This window comes from Stegostoma tigrinum, chromosome 8 (assembly GCF_030684315.1).
Source record: "Stegostoma tigrinum isolate sSteTig4 chromosome 8, sSteTig4.hap1, whole genome shotgun sequence".
NCBI classification, from domain to species: domain Eukaryota; kingdom Metazoa; phylum Chordata; class Chondrichthyes; order Orectolobiformes; family Stegostomatidae; genus Stegostoma; species Stegostoma tigrinum.
Genome location: NC_081361.1, coordinates 12,414,344 through 12,434,178, shown reverse-complemented (window position 1 = coordinate 12,434,178; position 19,835 = coordinate 12,414,344). Strand labels below are relative to the sequence as shown.

General features: G+C 42.2%; 1 protein-coding gene across 1 annotated transcript in view; it reads right to left on the bottom strand.

Moving 5' to 3' along the window:
- rasal2 (RAS protein activator like 2) overlaps positions 1-1,338 on the bottom strand; it is a 348,750-nt gene extending 347,412 nt beyond the window's left edge. The window contains exon 1 of the mRNA XM_059647745.1: positions 990-1,338. Coding sequence (XP_059503728.1) covers positions 990-1,122 — 133 coding nt within the window. The 5' untranslated portion in view covers positions 1,123-1,338. The remainder of the gene's footprint in view (positions 1-989) is intronic.
- Positions 1,339-19,835: the final 18,497 nt, after the last annotated feature.

The following is a 19,835-nucleotide window of genomic DNA, read 5'->3' as shown; positions in this document are numbered from 1 at the left end:
ATTCAAAAATCAGACACAGCCATAAATGCCACCACAAAAGTGTAGGGGAAGTAACAAGGCAGCGCTGAAAAAACAATTGTTCTGGCATTCATTCATCTAATTTCAGGTAAAGCCATAATTGACCACGTTTCTAATATTAAACAACAACATTTAACGAGTACATCACCACTTGAGTACTATGGTTGGCAATGGTCGCAGAGAGTGAGCAAACATGTCTGATTTTTTGACGTAATCAATCAAATATTTTCAAACATCTGTTTTATTTGCAAACAAATAGGCGGTTGTCAGTGGGTTACACCACATAAAGATCAGTTACACAACGGTGACAATTAGAAGTTGCAAGCGTTTCAACCAACCACACAAACGTTATTTCTATGAATGAGTTTCTGGTGCGCAAATTTCGCCAACAGCATTGCTTGCGTAAGAAACATAACTCTTCCCTAGACAAAATGTTTGTCGCATGGATTAAAGCACGATTTGAGCGTTCAGTCAACTACACGATTCATTTAATTTCCACGCTTGGCATTTTCACCCCAACTTTTCCTCCAAAGCTGGTTTCCTCAATGCAGATCCCACATTTTCTGCCACAGCGACAAGTCGCAGTTCTGTCCCCGGCATCAGTCCCCGTATACTGGTCTCAAAGCTTCTCAACATATGGTCCAGAACCAGTCCTCCGTCCACCCAGACTCTGTTCCCCCTCAATTCAACTCTGACGGCCTCCGCATAGACTCCTTAATCTAACCCTGTCCCCCTCCATACATACCCCTCAATCCAGCCCTCATCTCCCCCAACACAGACTCCTTAATTTAACCCTGTTCCCTCCACACAAATCCCTCAATCTAACCCTGATCCCCTCCGCTCAATCAAACCCTTAGTACCACCATACAAACTCCTCAATTCAGTCACCTCCGCCCAGACCCTGTTTCTCTCCTCCCTCACTCCCCTTTACTTTACTTCTGTTCCCCACTCTCACACCCGCAGCGCCTTACCATACACTCGGATCCAGCCCTGTTGATGACACACCGACTCCAGTAAAATCCGTTCCACCGGGTCGAGAGCGGTCTCCTCGATCCCGGAACCAGGGAGCAGCTCCAGCCGTTCGGCCCCGTCCAGTGCTTCCATCCCGGCACCAAGTCACACCACAGCTGGCCGGAATTTAGGAGCCTCCTCCGGGCTATGACTGCCGCCAGCCCCGAGCCCACTTCAATCTCAGGCGGGGAAGGGAACCAAACTGAGGAGGAGATGGGACAACTCAATCGGATCGGCCCGGGATCGCCCAGAGAACCGCCAGCGGCCCCGGCTCCAGCACATAGCCAGCCATAGCAACAGGCCCTGCAATCACACCCCGAGCTCTCGCACCTAACGACAGATCCCCTCAATCTCGCACAGAGTCATCGACCTCAATCACTTGCACAATCAATTACCCCCCTAAATCAGGGTGGAAGTTGGAGAACACCTCTGGATCTTGAAGGAGACAAACGTACCATTCAGGGCTCCCTCATATTTTGAGCAACAATGTCACTTATCCCAAAATAATTTATACCTGACTGCTGTCAATGTAATCTATCAAACCATAGTATACATATTTGTTTTAGACCAGAGACTTGTTTTTTTTTGAAAAAGCTTTATAGCAAATGGATTTCGTGTACCACAGGAGACCCAGTCAGATCCTTTAGATGTCCTCTTAAAAGCTGGAAAGTAGCAGCAAAGTTATGATTAATCTTTCAACACAGGAACTGTGGTGACAATCCATCATACAACATGGTGAGTGGTGACGCTGTTTTGATTTGATTGGTCACCATACAATATGGTTACACAGAGAGTGGTTCATGTGTAAAATGAACTGCCAGAGGAAGTGGTGGATGCAGGTACAGTTGAAACATGTAAGACATTTGGCTAAGCTCATGAATAGGTAAGGTTTGAAGAGATATGGGCCGAATGCAGACGTGGAACATGGGGACATGGTCAGTGCAGACTAGTTGGCTGAAGGGTCTGGTTCCATGCCGTATGATTCTGTGATGGTCAGTGATGCAGATTCCAGTGAACTTTGGAGAAATCTTTAGGCACAGCTTTAAGAATGCTACTCGAGCTGACGGTCAGCAGCTGAACATTCAAAAAATCTGCAGTGTAGCAACTCAGGACAAGGTCTGACAAGACAGAATCTACAGTCAATGGTAAGAAGCATTTCAAACCTAGCAAGAGACATCAGATGGAAACAACTGTGAGATGGAAGTTACGCAGAACTGGAATACAAGTCATACATGACGGTCCCAGATTGTGTCAGGTGCCAGTGAACTATACAAGGAGTCTTGAGCCAAGGCTCAACTGGAGAATTTCATGGATGTCAGAGGCTCTGAGATTAAAACTGACATCCCTGGTTGGCAAGAGGAAAAGCTTTTAAAACACTGCATAGACTGAGCAAGTTAGAAGTAAATGTAGTACTTACACTTGAGAGCAAGTATTGCCCACTGCAGGCATGACGACAGTAAGGGAAATCAAGGGTCACAGAAATAATTTAAAAACAAGGGCATAGCACCATGTACATTGCAAAGCCAAATTTAAAGTGATAGTACAATAATTTAGAAGCCTAAGCAAACAAATTCTCATGGTCAAAGAAAGTTAGGAGACGATTGAAGCTGCAAAAGAAAGTGAGTAATCCATTATTCAAATCATGTTAAAGGCAGGAAGAATTTATTAAGTCTGCAGACAGCAGAAAATCTTTAGGACAATGGGAATTATTAGTAGCACCACAGAGAATGTGAATGATTTGCAAAGTATGTTAAAAGAATGGGATTCACCTTATAGCACCAATAAGAATAGGATTCATTTAGGAAAGCTGTTGAAAGAATGGGAATGTCATTGAAGTCATTGGCAGTGGGAATAACTTGGTTGAGCAGTTGAAGGAAACAGAAATTGCTTATTTGGTTGCAAAAAGGCAAAAAATTATCAATTTGCTTTATTCGTAAGGAGCTGGGAGTCCTCCAGTTTGACTGTGTAAGCACAGCAAAACCTTCCAGTACAACAGTGTGCTTTGTTATGCTGCAGAATTTGATTCCTTTAAAGTAAGAGAATAAAGTACCATTTTTATTTCGCAGAATTAAAAACTTTTGAAGGAGAATTAAACAACTTTACACACTGCATAACCAAAGGTTTTTATGGGAAGAGACATAGGCTAATCACATAAAGAAGACATGGCAACAAAAATAGTGTTGCTAGGAAATTTCTTTTTCAGAGATAGGACAAGTAGAATGTGGAGTTACATATTTTGGAGGTGAAGGTTCTTCAGTTAAAGAGTTGCTTCTAAATTAAATCTGAAGCTGAGCAAATCAAATCAAAGCAAAATATTGCAGAAGCTGGAGCCCTGAAATAAACATAGACGTTGCTAGAGAAGCTCAACAGGTCAGGCAGTATCTTTGGAGAAAGAAACAGAGCTAAGGATTCCAGTCCAGTATGGTATGACTCTTATTCAGAACTGACATACTGGATTCAAAATGGTTCTGAATTAGAGTCATTCCGGACTTGAATCCTTAACTCTGTTTCTCTCTCCATGGGTGCTGTTCAACCTGATAAGTTTCACCAGTACTTTCTGTATTTCTCTTTGAACAAGTTATTATACTTTTGCATATGTAGCAATGCCGCTTTAAAGTCAGAATTTATGGTGACAGAATTGATGTTGGAATTACTTATGAGTTTTTGTCAGATGTAATACTGTCTAAAGAAGATTTGACTTTGGAACAAGTCATTCAGATGATGAGTTAAGTAGAAGTCCTCAGCAGCACAAACCAATCTTAAGAGGAGACGATCAATCTTATCAGAGGAGAAAGGCAGAATCCATTCAGTTCTTCAGGTACAAAAACTCTGAGGAAACAAGCCCATACAGAGAAGCCAATACAGCGAATAAACCAGGCAGATGATATCTCCTAAGAGCAGTGTCACTGCTGTAGGGCAAAGAACATTACAGATACAAGCAATACCCAACTACTAAAACATAATGCATTGCCTGTAAAACAAATTACGGAAGGTGTGTAGAAGTTACAGTTACAGAGCAGAAAAAGGTCAAACACTACTCCCCCAAAGAAATTAGTGAAGTAACAAAAGGGTGATGGGAGAAGAAAAGTCAAAAGTATTTCCGTGAAGAAATGGATGATACAGACTAAGTGTTGAGTGGAAGATAATTATGTAAATTGACATCTAACTTCAAGAATGACACAGGGGAAAGTGTCACTATGTTATCATATAATGTGCTATGCCTTAGAAACACTGTTTACAACAGTGGAATTACACTGTTTAATTGGAGCTCTCAAGATCACAGTTCTGCCACAAGGGATATCAGATAGTAGAGAACAGAGATACCATACAATCAAGAATTTTCACTCTTTAGCATGAATGGTTGTCCTGGATCTCAGTCTTTTTCATGTCGCAAGATAATTGGCCAAGAAACAGCCAGTCATACCACAGTTATACAAGTAACAGCTAATGATAGAATCGCAGATCAAAATAATTCAGAAAGTGAACAGCCAGTCAAGGGACATTCAGTAGGATTCCCCAGACATTGTGTTGTTTTGGAGTTCAAAAACAAGATTGAGATTAGCAATGTTGACTTGAGCAAATTATTTCATTTATCAATAGGATGGGAACGTGCAACAAATATGAGATTGGCAGAAAATATTTTCCACTCTTGTAATTGCTGAATAAATTTAAAACGGCAAGGGTCAGTAACATTTGCAAGGAGGTTCAAATGATGAGAAAGCTAACCTATCTGAGGTCATTGATGAGCCTTCAACTGAAATTTCTCCACTGGCATCACAGCCTAGGGAACAAATTATTATGGCAAACCTGAACCTGATGTCAGATCCTAGGAAGGCGTACACCATATTTAACATTTTAGGGACATTGAATCCCCCAGACCATTTATTGTGGGATCAAGAGAATTCAGCATTATAATATCCCTCAGATTGGTCAGGCTGTAGCTGAACATAAACCCTGTGAGAGAACTGCATCCAGGGAGGAAGTAAGAAAGTCTCCAGAAATTGGCTGCGTCAATATCTCTCTGTCTCCTTACTCTCTCAAATTCTCTGTCAGCAAAGCAGAAAAAGTACATAAACAGACACTGAAAGAAGTAATTCTAAAACGCTAAAGAGAAAAGAAAGACTCCATATCCAACCAATCTACCAGTGAACTAAGGCCTGATCAGCACTGAACAGATAACAACATGCCATTATCGGAGAACTAAAAAGATTGTCAAATCTGCTCATCCAGCTTTTGTGATTTGGACTGGTGACACAGAATTGTATGTCCCTAAACATTTTTTTTAATTTCCAAGAACGAATCAACAGTATGAATGAAAGAAATCAATCAAAGCAGACATCCAGTAATATGACTGGGGAAGTGAACATGTTGGATTCAGCCATAAAAGCAAACAACGTAATCAATAATTTGATGTGCAGAGTTTACATACTTCAACACAGATTGAGAATAAAGATTTGCTCATACAGATGGAAGATGGGCTGAAGATCATGGGCGGCATGGTGACTCAGTGGTTAGCACTGCAGCCTCACAGTGCCAGGAACCAGGGTTCAATTCCAGCCTCAGGTAACTGTCTGTGTGGAGGTTGCACATTCTCCCTGTGTCTGCATGGGTTTCCTCAGGGTGCACCGGTTTCCTCCCACAGTCCAAAGATGTGCAGGCTAGGTGGATCAGCAATGCTAAAATTGCCCATAGTTTTAAGGAGTGTGTGTGTTATAGGGAGATGGGTCTGGGTGGGATGAAGGGGCGGTGTGGAATTGTTGGGCTGAAGGGCCTGTTTCCACATTGTAGGGAATCTAATCGAATCTAATCACTGAGATGGGATGACCAATATCAAACAGATTCAAATTGTGGTCACAAATAAATTGTCTGGTTCATAGTCTAGGCTACTGTCAAAAATAGAAAGCTCCTTGATTCAGAAATCCAGGGCATGGCAAGAAAGAAAGTGCCTGTTTCAACAAGGCAGTGCCCTCTATGAAGGAAATGTACAAGTTTCAACGTCCTGTGGACGATAGAACAGAGAAGTTTCTTGTTTCATCAGCAAAGATATCCTCTACCAAGGGCATTAAGAGATAAAACGTCCTCCAGTAAGGATTCTTTGTAGACCTCACACTATCAAGAACTGAGTCAAAGTCAACAGTCTTCAAGCTAAAGGTCCACAAATCTTCCAAGTCTGAAGAAAATACATTATGACAGAGTAGGGAAACTACTAAAACACCAAAATATGTTGAATCAGACATTCAAGTGAGTAATGGTGAATGGAATTATAATAATCCATGCATAAATATTAAGCATTAAAGCAAAACTTGAGGGGAGACCTCCATCTTTAGATCAGAAGCAGGGGTGAGCTCTGATGGTTGTGTTCAATTCCAGTTACAACTTCTGAAATGATGAAGCAGTCTGTGCCCACATGGAATGAGATTTGGCAGCATTCAGAGTTGGGATAATCAGCTGCAAATAATGTTCATCTTACATGCTTGGCAATGATGATCGATAAGAGAGAATCGAATCATCTCCCCTTGTCACTCAATGGCTCTTAACATTGCTTACTCCCTCAACAGCTTGCAAGTCAAAATTCTGCTCAGTATTTTTAAGTCAATGGTTCTGATCCATCACAGTCAGGAAGGAAATGCTAATTTGAGCACAGCAAGATCCCACCAAAGCTGGAGAGAAAGTAAAAACGTAATTAATGTTTCTATCACTATTGTACAGGAATAACAAGTCAATAAAGCCAAGATCCATAGAAAAGTTACAGCACAAAATGAGGTCGTTCGGCTCATCGTATCTGCACTGACTCAACAAACCAGCCTTTCTGCCTGAACAAGTCAAGAATAAAATGTTCAAAACAGAACATAGATCCCAAATACTTGTTCCTCTGTTAGATTATGGTACAGGACTTGAGCCCAACAAATTATTGGAGAAACATTTATGCTGGAACAATGGCCGACTAGCTCGAAGAGTGACAAAATAAGGAAAACCAAAAGGTGGCATGACTAAGTGAGAAATGGGCCAAAAGACCTCATAATAGCCAAACAGAGCCAACTCTTTATGTTTTTATGAGAAGTTGTTGAAATGCCAGTGCCCTGTGTATGGTCTATGTGATACATGGACTCTTTTAGATAACATCAGGGACGGTTAGGAAAGAAATTTCATCTTAATTTCACTTAATTGGCCTTGTAACTGTTGTTTTATTCTCTCCCAGGAGATAACATGGTTGAAAGGTGGTATCAAATTGCGTAGTTCACATTCTGTGAACTTTTACTGACCATTATCTCCCTAATTTTACCTGTGAAAAGCATCCGTTCTGACTTATTTTCCAGGTTTATTTTTATTTTAAGTAACAAGACTTACAATTCTCAACAGCAATAAGTCTAATTTTATAAAGGTTACAGTTCAGTCATTCCTAACCCCTATAGCTGTACCCTGTTTGTGCCTTGGCTAACATCCATAATGTTTATCTGCCATCAGTGAAATACTCATCATTAATCCAGTGCATGCTGAAAAGTAAACAAAAGCAAATTTCAGTGTCAAGCCAAGGAAATAAAGCAGAACATGTTTTTCTTGGTTGAATAATCTATTGAACACAATGGTCCTTAGGCTGCCAGGAAAACAGAAGGGTCATTTGTGGAAATCACTTGGCCAGGAGTGAAATATGAAGGTGAAAAGGTCAGTAGGTGTCCTGGAATGTTACTCAATTGAATTTCAGTAAGTTATTTTTTGAACATTCCTTCAGAGGTTACATGGGAGGGGCAGAGTGGAATTCTGAGAGCAGAGAAATGCACTGCTTCTAACCTGTGCTCCCTGAACACAGCATCACAGAGTTTTGGCAATCATTGAGTGTATTGTTTAGTTGGCTTCCTTCATTTGAAAGAAAGCTCTTTTACAGGGTGAAAAGTGATGAAGCAACTGGGGCTCCCAACTCCCTAAGGGACAATATGAATGACAGGACTGCGACTGTGATTCACAGAGACCCTACAGTGTGGAAGCAGACCATTTGGCCCACCAAGCTCACACCCACCCTCTGAACAGCAACCCCTTACCCTATCCCTGTAACCCTGCGTTTCCCATGGCTAATCCCTCTCGCCCGCACATCTCTAGGCACTATAGGCAATTTATCATGGCCAATTCACCTAACCTGCACATCTTTGGACTGGAGGAGGAAACTGAAACACCCAGAAGAAACCCATGAAGAGATGGGAAGAACATGTAAACTCTACACAGACAGTCACCCAGGGTGAAATTTAAACCAGGTCCCTGGTGCTGCGAGGCAGTAATGCCAACCACTAAGCCACCATGCCTGCTTTCAGACCCAGGATTGAGGAGAAATCTCAGCTACAGCCTTAGTAGGGGTGGAATGCCAACTTGACCTTCTCATGTGAGACTCCTTATCAGAACTGGATTGAGCAATCTTGGAGTTCTGGGTAGCAAGAACATTTAGAGACTGCTTGCACCAACCTGCCATGTCTACCCATTTCCCTGAATGAGCTTGTACCCAACTCCATAACAACTCTCACACTTCCTTTCTGTTACACAACCTCACCTCCTACACAACCTTGCCAAACCTTCCCCAGCTCATTTAGTGCGCTGGCCAGTTCAGTTCACTATACTAGTCACAAACTACATGTTGCTAGTTGGGAATACAAATATGCCTGATTGAGTTTCTAATCAGTAAATAATCCTCTCTTGGCCTGTGATTATTAACTTTTGTGCATTTAAAATTTCAGGTTGATTAGAAATTGTGATAACCAAATCGAACAAAGGTAGTGACAATCCATAATTTTTATGAAAGGTTGATATTTTTGACTGTGGCAGGGGCAAGGACGTGATTGAAGGGCTTCACCCAAAGTTCACTGAAAAATAAAATTGAACTTGGGAGGATATGAGTACTACCGTAGTTGGAAATACTTGTTTTCTATATTTTGATTAATTTTTTTCACAGGGTCCTTCCCCGATTTGTTCCCCTTTGACTCAATGTGCAGAAGCACCCAGCTAGGCTCAGGAGTAATCTGTACCTTTGGGACTAAGAATGTTGCTCACCGGGAAGAAAAGCAGGCAATATCTTGAAAGGTAAAATAAATAAACGACACATCCTTGTTGCTAATGGTATGTTTGTTGATACTGTCCCTGTCTATTTATTCTTGAGTAGGCTGTGGGTGTCCTCAGTGAAACGTGCAAACGAAAATCTTTATTCTCAAACTAACAATGTGGAGCATTGTATTCCGTAGAATTGGATCCTGTCCCATTAGGGTGTGTAGCAACAAAGGGATAATGAGGAACTGGAATGCATGTGATATACGTGTATTCTCACCCAAGGCACATTGATCACACATACCATACAACAAATTCACCTCCCCCACACACAGCATGCACATGTGCATGGACATACACAAGCACATGCACATGAATAGCTTGAATCTATATTATGTCTTTAACATGTTAAAATATTGAAAGCTGCTTCACAGGAGTGTTTTTAAACAAATATGATACAAGACTACATAATTTAGGATAGGAAAATGGACCTAAAGCTTGCACAAAACAATGGGTTTTGTGGAATGTCTTAAAGGAGGAAGGAGAATTATAACTCACTCAGAGATCATAAGAACTGCCAATGCTGATGTCTGAGATAACACGGTGTGAAGCTGGAGGAAGACAGCCGGCCAGGCAGCATCAGAGGAGCAGGAAAGCTGACATTTTGGGTCGGGACCCTTCTTCAACCTTACTAACACCTTTCACCCCAACCTCAAGTTCACCTGGACCATCTCTGATACCTCTCTCTCCTTCCTGGACCTCGTTGTCTCCATCTCTGGTGACCACCTCAAAACTGATATCTATTTCAAGCCCACCAACTCCCACAGTTATCTTGACTACACCTCCTCTCACCCACCTTCCTGCAAGAATGTGATCCCCTACTCCCAATTCCTCTGCCTCCACCGCATCTGCTCCCAAGATGGTGTGTTCCACTCCTGAATGTCCCAGGTGTCCTCTTATTTCAAGGACCCCAAAACCCCACTTCAGTGGTTGAAAATGCTCTCAACTGCATCCCTTGTGTTTCCCACACCTCTGCCTTCACATCCCCTCCCTGCAACAAAAACAAAGACAGAATCCCCCTTTGTCCTCACATATCACCTCACTAACCTCTGGATTCAACGTATCATTCTCCGCCACTTCCGCCACCTCAATCTGACCCCACAACCAAGGATATGTTCTCCTCCCCACTCCGATCTGCCTTCCGTAGGGACTGCTCTCCCCACAACTCCCTCATCCGCTCCACACTCCTCACTAGCACCACCACCCCCAGCACCTTTCCCTGCAACTGCAGGAAGTGTTACACCTGCCCCTACACCTCCCCCCTCACCTCCATCCAAGGAACCAACAAAAGTTAAAAGCCCCATTTCTGAGGAAGGGTCACTACCTGAAACGTCAGCTTACCTGCTTCTCCGATGCTGCCTGGCCTGCTGTGTTCCTCCAGCTCCACACTGTGTTATCTCAAGAGAATTATCATGTTTAGGAGAAAGAATTCTCAAGCTTAGAGCTTAAGCAGCTGAAAGCATGACCATCAATGGCTAAACAGTGAAAATCAAAGAGGCAAGGATTGGAGGAGTACACACATTTCAGAAAGTGAGGCTGAAGGAGATTACAGAGAAAGGGAGGGATAAATTGGTGGAGGGATTCATAAATGAGAGTGAGAATGTTAAAACTAAGGCATTGTTAAACAATGATTAATGCAAGTTAACAAGCATAGGATTGTTTCAGAGATAGGAACTGCAGATGCTGGAGAATCTGTGAATTGTGATGGTGCTGTGGCTTTAAGAGGTATATTTTCTCCTGTTTGTTTTATGAAGTGTGGTTGAGACAGAGGAGCCAAGCTGTATGCTTAGATCCCGTAAAGTAAACAACTTGTGAGACCTTGGTTTGTTTTGAAGTTGGAACAAAACAAGTAGCCTGAATGGGTGGGATCAAACTCTCTCAGAACTAGGATTTTTAGTTTTGGCTTCCTACAGTTGCTGGGGTCTTGAAGCTGGATGGAGAAGCTCTTATTCCTCTCTCATTTACAGCCAAAATCTTAGGTTCTCTTCTTGCTGGTAGTATCGACTGTGAGACAATCTTATTTTACTGAATTTGCCTGTGCTAAGAGGGTATTTATGGGATGTTAAAATACTGGAACAGTTACTAAGTCGTAGTTAATATGTATGATATTTTGTTAAGCATTTTGATAGAGTTATAGTTAAGTCAATTCTTCTATTTTTATTTTGTCAGTATTTTAACTGCAGTGAAAAAATAAAGTGTGGTTTGCTTAAAGTCGAGTAGTTTGACCAGTCACATTTCAATGCCTTACACTTACCTTTAAAATGAGAAAAATCTTATGGTGCAGGCTATCTTCTTAATATATTTTGAGTGGCTTTGATCTGGTTTATAACGGAATTGGTATGAAATGAACATGGGTAGCAGATACTTGAATGAGCTGAAATTAACAAATGGCGCAAGGTGGGAGACTAGTCAGGAGTGCATTGAAATATTTGAGATTGTGGGTAATAACTGCCATGATGATAATTTCAGCAGCAAATTAGCTAAAGCAGAAATAGAGTTGAGCTATGTTGCACAGGTCAGCATTGGGTCTTAGAGATGGAGAGGACACGTGATCAGTTAAGATGTCAAAATTGCAAATGTTCTGTTCCAACCTCATTGAAGTCCAAAGGGGAGAAAGGGAGAAGGTGACTCGGGAACTACATTCACCATGGGAGCTAAACACAATACTTTTGGCATTCCCAGTATTTAATTGGATGATGTTTATGCTTCACCAGAACTGGGTGTTGGAGAAGTATAAAGTACAAAGTACAAAACACAGCGCAGGAACAGGCCCTTCAGCCCTCCAAGACTGGCCTGATACATTTTGCCTTCCATACTAAAACTGTCTTCACTTACAGGTCCATATGCCTATATTCCCCTCCTATTTATGTATTCATCCAGGTGCTTCTTCTATTCTGCTATTGTGTCTGTTTCCACCACCTCCTCTAGCAGCACATTCCAGACACTCACCACCCCTTGTGTTAAAATCTTACCTCACACATCTGTTTTTAAACTTCACCCCCTCACCCCAGCATCTTGACCCTGTGTTCCCTTGTAATTGACACCTCCATCCTGGGAAAATGCCTTATACTTTCCACTCTATCCATACCATTCACAATCTTATAAGTAATGTGACAAATTACAGGCAACGATGGATTTGAGAGAAGTGTGACACTGTAGAGCTGGATGTCATTAGCACACACATGTAACCTGAGATTATTGTTACTGATCGAGTGCATGGGGAAAAATAGGATGGGACCAAGGACAGATCTGTGTTGGACACCGGGGTAATGAAGTGAGAGGTGGTAGAGAAACCATTGCAGGTGATTTTTTGACTTTGACTCAGCAGATAGGATTTGAACCAGATGAGGGCAGGCCCACCAAGCTGATCAATGGAGAAGTAAGGGGTGTTGTGGTGAACTGTGCCAAAGGCTGCAGATACAAACATCGACACACATATAAACAGGTATACACACTCAAACTCTGTCTCTCCCACACACACATGTGCGCATGCCTCACACTTGTTTCTAGATGACCAAGGATGAAAGCAATGACATTACATCTAGAGAAGACCTCTATTTAAATTCAAGACTAGTTATCTTCTTCCTAGACTGAAATTATTGGAGATTAAGGTGCAGGTGCATTGTCCCTTGAAAGTGGAGATTTTTTTAAGAATCCCTACAGTGTAGAAACAGGCCCTTTGGCCCAACAAGTCCATTCTGAATCTCAGAGCATCCCACCCAGTTCCCTCCCCTAAACTCACCTAATCTACATGTCCCTGAACACTATAGGCATTTTAGCATGGCCAGTCCACCTAATCTGCACATATTTGGACTGTGGGAGGAAACTGGAGCCCCAGAAGAAACCCACGCAGACACAGGGAGAACACACAAACCCTAAACGGACAGTTGCCCGAGGGGGAATCGAATAGGTGAAGAGGGCACTTGGCACGTTTACTTTCATTGGTTAATACATTGTGTATAGGAGTTCGGATTTCATGTTCTGGCAGTACAGGACACTAATGAGTCCACTTTTAGAACACTGTGTACAGTTCTAGTCATCCTTCCATAGGAAGGACGCTGTTAATCTTTAGAGGCTGCAGAAGAGATTTACAAGGATGTTGCTGAGACTGGAAGGTTTGAGCAATAGAAAGAGGATGAATGTGCTGGTGCTTTTTGACCTGCAGTGTTGAAGGCTGAGAGGTGACCTCATAGAAGTTTATGAAATTATGAGGGGCATGAATAGGGTGAATAGGCATGGTCTTTTTCCTAGGGTTGGGGTGTTCCAAACTAGAGGGCATAGGTTTAAGGTGAGGGGAAAAGATTTAAAAGGGCCTGACTGGTAACTTTTTCACGCAGAGGGTGGTGCATGAATGGAACGAGCTGCCAGAGGAAGTGGTAGAGGCGGGTACAATTACAATATTTAAAAGATATCTAGATGGGTATATAAATAGAAAGGGTTTGGAGAGATATTACTGGGAAATGGGACTAGGCCAGATTGGGACGTGTGATCAGAGCAGACAAGTTGGAATGAAGGGCCTGTTCCGTGCCGTATGACACTATGATTCTCTCTATGACTATTATTTCAAAATAAAATTTTAAAGGATAAAGTCCTTTAATGTCCATTTTTGGTATTGGGTAGTTCTGTGCTGTATGCAGGATTTTGTGCGGAGATAAGGCAACAATATTGTGACACAATTCTCTGTGCTTTATTTATTGGAATCCTGATTGCTGTTGGGAGTGTGGGTTTGAGGATTCACTCCCTCATTGCGTCATCATCTACAGTTGTTTCTTGCTACTGAAACTCCACTAGGAGTAAGAGATAACAAGGTCTAGAGCTGGATAAACACAGCAGGCCAAGCAGCATCAGAGGAGCAGGAAAGCTGACATTTCGGGCCTAGACCCTTCTTCAGAAAGGGTCTTCAGAAGAAGGGTCTAGGCCAGAAAGGGTCTTCTGAAGAAGGGTCTAGGCCAGAAATGTCAATCTTCCTGCTCCTCTGATGCTGCCTGGCTTGCTGTGTTCCTCCAGCTGTACACCTTGTTATCTCAGATTCTTCAGCATCTGCAGTTCCTGCAATCTCTCCACTTGGAGTAATCCAGTTTAACAGATAAACATGTCCAAACATGGCTTACTGAGTACCACATAAAGGTGAAGACACGAATTCAATGCTGAATTCTTGAATAATGATATCAAGGCAGAGAAAAGATCACTCGGGATCCAAGGAGAGCAGAGCTGAAAAAAACTGTGTCAGTCCTTGATGGTGCATCAGAAAAGTTCACCTTTATATGAAGTTTCGTTGAGAAGGATTAGAAGGAAGAGTGGGATCAGGAGTCTGAACTGGTAATAGACGAAAGGCAACTTGCTAAACCCTAACCTGACAGTGAATGAGAAAGTTCATTGAAGGTTAGGAAATAATGTGTACGTTGACAGACCTGGGCAGAGTGGTGCGGAAGTCTAGAGCCTTGGTACAGTGATAACCATCTCTGTGTCAATGTCAGCAAATTCATTGGCTTCAGTAAGAAAGGAGGAGGACACACACCTATATACATCAACAGAGCTGAGGTGGAGAGGGTTGAGAGCGTCAAGTTCCTAGGAGTGATGATAATCAGCAATCAGTTCTGAACCTCCCATGTAGATGCAATGGTCAAGGAGGCACAACAACACCTCTTCTTCCTCACAAAGCTTAGGAAATTCGGCACGTCCACAAAGAGCCTCACCAACATTTACAGATGCACCATGGAAAGTATTCTATCTGGGTGCATAATGGCTTGATACAGTGATTGCTCTGCCCAGCACCATAAGAAACTACAGAAAGTTGTATGCACAGCCCAGACTATCATTGAAGCCAATCCCCCATCCATGGACTCGATTTACACTTCTCATTGTAGTGGAAAGTCTGCCAACGTCATCAAAGACCTCTCCCACCCTGCTAATACTCACTTCCAACCTCTTCTGTCAGGCAGAACAGACAAGGACATAAGATACAGAAGCTTGAACACACGCATTGAAACGTTCAAGAACAGCTTCTTCCGTGCTGTTATTAGACTGCTGAATGGACCTCTCTAATTTCAAATCTATTGTTGACCTTACACCTCCAGTGCAGTTGTAACCTTGTATGCCTCACACTCTCTAAGCTCCCTATTATCAATATGTCCTTGTCTGTTATAATCTGCCTGTACTGCTCTCAAAACAAAACTTTTCACTGTACTTAGCTACATGTGACAACAATAAATCAGACCAAGATTGAGTCAGGAACATTTGTTTCACATTGACAATAGTGACCTGCCCTTGGTGTAAAGTGATCAGGTTTATTGATTAAATCAAACTCAGTGGAAGCAGTTGTGAAATTACAAAGTGAATTGTACAAAATTAGTACCTAGACTTATCAATGGCAGATGGAATTTAATGGAGTCCAGATGTCCATTCAAGTTCTGAACTGGGGCAGTGTGAATTTTGATGGAATTAGACAGGAGCTTGCAGGGGTTGATTGGAGTAGTTTGTTTGTAGGCAAATAGACCTTTGGCAAGTGGGAGGCTTTTAATAGTGTGATAGCAAAAGTTCATGATCTTTACGTTCCTGTGAGGGTGAAGGGCAAGATTGGCTGGAAATGGGAACCCTGGATGACAAGAGATATTGAGACTTTGACCAGAAAAAAGGAGGCATGGCTCAGGAGCAGGCAGCTGGGATCAAGGGGATCCCTGGAGACATATAGGGAATAGAGGAGTTTACTGTAGGAAGAAATCAGTAGGGCGAAGAGGGGGCATGAGATAGCTTTGGCTGAGAAGACTAGGGTGAATCCAAAGAGATTCTTTATGTACATTGAATGAAAAGAGAGAGCGAATAGGACCCCTCAAGGACCAAAATGCACATGTATGTGTGGAACTGCAAGAGATGGGCGAGGTCCTCAATGAATACTTCTCATGTGTATTTACTGTGGAGAAGGACATGAAGACTTGGAAATTTGGGGAAGTTAGCGGCGATATCTTGGGGACAGTCCATATCACGGTACAGGAGGTGTTATGAATATTAGAATGTACGAAAGCAAATAAATCTCCTGATCCTGACTGGATACTTCCAAGAACCCTGCAAGAGGCTAGGGAAGAAATTGCAGGGGCCCCGGCTGATATATTTGCATCATCGTCAGCCATGGGTAAAGCCCCAGAAGACTGGAAGGGAGCAAATGTTATGCCCTTATGCAAAGAAAAACCTGGGAATTATAGGCCAGTAAGCTTAACATCTGTAGTAGGTAAGTTACTTGAGAAGATTCTGAGAGATACGATATACATGAATTTGGAAAGACAGAGTTTGATAAGAAGTTATCAGCATTGGCTTTGTGCATGGGAGATCATGCCTTATCAATGTGTTAGAGTTTTTCAATGAAGTGACCAGGAAGGATGATGAAGGCAGGGCAGTAGACGTAGTCTATATGGATTTCAGTAAGGCTTTTGATAAGATTCTACATTGTTGGCTGCTCTGGAAGGTTAGATCACATGGAATCCAGGGAGAGCTGGCAAATTGGCTTGCAGGAAGCAGAGGGTAATACTGGAAGAATGCTTGTCTGACTGGAGGTCTGTGACTCATGGTATGCGTCAGGGGTCAGTACTGGGCACATTGCTATTGTTATGTTGAATATTGATGTTCAATATTGATGTTTTGGATGAGGAAGTACAAGGCATGATTAGTAAGTTTGCAGATGACACTAAAATAGGTGATATCATGGACAGTGAGGAAAGTTATCAGAAATTGCAGCAGAATCTTGATCAGCTGAGAAATGGCAAAAGGAGTTTAATATAAATAAGTGTGAGGTGTTGCATTTGGAAAGTCAAATCCAGGTATGAGTTTCATGGTGAATGGTAGGGCCTTAAGGAATGTACTAGAAGAGAGGAACCTTGGAGCTCAGGTGCACAGTCCTCTGAAAGTGAAGTCACAGGTAGACAGAGCAGTGAAGAAGGCTTTTGGCACACTAGCTTTGATTAGTTAGGGCATTAGTCAGGGGAGAGAGGTTGTTAAACTGGAAAGAGTGCAGAAGGAATTTACAAGGATGTTGCCAGAACTTAGGGGATTGAGTTATTGGGAGAGGCTGGACAAGCTAGGACATTTTTCTGTGGAGCATAGTAGATGGGGGCATCTTACAGATGTGCATAAGATCATGAGATAGATGGATAGAGTGAATGCATTCAGTATTTTTTCCCAGGGTTGGGGAATCGAGGATTAGAGGGCATCAGTTTAAGGTAAGAGGGGAAAGAATACATGGGAACCTGACGGGCAACATTTTACAGAGGGTGCATGAGCTGCCAGAAGCAGTTGAGGCAGGTACACTAACAACATTTAAAAGGCATTTGGATGATTAGATGGATGGGAAAGGTTTGGAAGGATATGGGTCAAGTGCAGGAAAATGGGCTTAGCGTGGATGGACATTTTGGTCAGCATGGACCAGTTTGGGCCAAAGGGCCTGTCTCTGGGCTGTAGGACTCTATGACTCTAAGGAAAATAAGAATTTTACTATAAATCAAAATATGGCATTTGCCAAGGATAGGTGGGTTCAAATTAGCTATTTGTAACTTTGGGCTGATATCAGGAGCATCTTTTTTTGGAGAGAGAGTTATCAGTGCTTGAAATGGATTGCCTGGTAAGGTGGCAGAGGAAGAAACAATTGGATGTCACGTTGAGGAAAATGGCATGTGCAATCGGATAGATGATCCAATTCTGGACCCCACTTTGAAATTCAGGGTTTGGCATTAAATAAATTTAGTTTATTACACGCAGCAGAGGATCCTGGAAATTTGAAAACAACAAATAGTTATCGAGCGTAGAGTCCTGATTATGTATTGATTTGGGCTATAAAACTGTGATAAACTGTTCTGCATCTCTCACTTGATGAAGAGATGTAAAACCTCTACCACCTGAAGTAGCCAGCAAATGGGGAGTTGGTCCTTCTCTTGGCACCAGGCCTGTGAACCGTAGAGTGATCTAGGCACTCTGCCAACAGTTGTGGTAAATCATTTGAAGGTTGGAAGTGGTCAAGTTGTGTGTTGGCAGCTGTGGTTCAGTCAATATCACTTTGATTTCTGTGTCAGAAAGTTGTGGTTTCAAATTCTATTCTCAAAACGTGAGCTCAGAAAAACGGACTGATATTCCAGTGCTCTGTGTTGAACTGTTGGATGTGTTATATTTTAGATGAGATGACGAACCAAGGTCACGTCTGTCTTCTTTGGTGGATGTTCTATTTTTAAGAAGAGTAGGGGAGTTTGAGCTGGTGTCCTGGCCATCTGGCCATTATTTATTCCCAAATCCCGATATCTGACCATTTTTCCATTTTTGTTTGTGGGAACTTGCTATGCACAAATTGGCTGTTGCTTTTCCTACATTTTAACAGTGACAATACTTCAGAAGTATCAAATTGACTGTAAAAGCACTAAAAGATGTTCTTAGGTCATGAAAATTTCTGTTTAAATGCAAGTTCATTATTTGGTCACTCTGATCTGAGGGTAGCTATGCTCAACATCTTCAAGCAGGTCTACCATCTGGAAACTAGTCATAAATAGTGTGACCGCCTCTCTGCTGTGGAAGCATGTTCTAACAGATACAATTCGCTGGAAGACCACAAGCAGCAGAAATGTCATCACACAAGAATTTTCCCAGGAGCATCGCAGGATAAAGAGGGACCTTACAGAAGTTTATAAAATCTTGAGGGGCATGAATATGGTAAGTAGCCGAGGTCTTTTCCCCAGGATGGGGAAGTCAAAAACTAGACAGCATGGGTTTAAGGTGGAGGGTAAAGATTTAAAAGGGACTTAAGAGGCAAGAACTGCCAGAGGTGGTGATGGAGGCTGGTACAGGTATAACATTGTAAAGGTATCTGGATGGGTACATGAATAAGAAGGATTTAAAGGGATATGGACCAAATGCTGGCAAATCAGGATAGATTAATGTAGAATATCTGGTTAGTATAGGCAAGTTGGACCGAACGGTCTGTTTCCATGCTGTACATCTATAAGATCCTACAAGAACAATCTAAATGGAAGACGTTATGATCTTATGTCAGTTTGCTTAATACCATTGAGGCATTTTCCAGCTTGCTTTCAGATCAGGCCCTGTTGCTTGATGGTCTTTGTGTCACCATTGAGCAAATGTTGTCAGTTATCCATGATTTCACACATTTAATGAAAAGGTTTTGCTAAGTAGAAGCTGGCAAAGTAACAATGTAGATGGCGAGCTACAAGTACAAACAAAGGCTGAAATTTTACATGGATACAGTGGTCTCATGCAGCCCCCCATTCCACTCTGCCAGTGCCCTCCAATCCAATCAATGGGTCTACTGACTGATGGTAGAGCAGATAGAAGATTGAGGAAATGTCTGGTTGAAATGCTCCAACCACCATGTAGTGTAGAGCTAGCCTGAGGGACCAGCTGCTCTTTTTCTGCCAGTCATGTCTTCTTTGCCGTAAGATTGTCTTGGCACTCACTAATGAGCAGTACGGCCTCACAAGTTGTGTGGATTTGGAACTGGGTAGATATCTTGAGGTTTTTCCGTTTCATGAAGAATAGGTGAGCCATTTACCTTTTAAATGGGTTATTGTTTTGTGCTGCGTATGTGGATATACTGCAGGTGTTTAGCAGGTTGAGACTGCTAGACTGCACCTTGAGACTGAGCATGTCATCAAGGAGATTGCTGTTACAAGGTCCAAAAAGAAAGTAGGATGTTGGTTGGCATATCTTGCAGTTGCTTTTATTACTGCTGA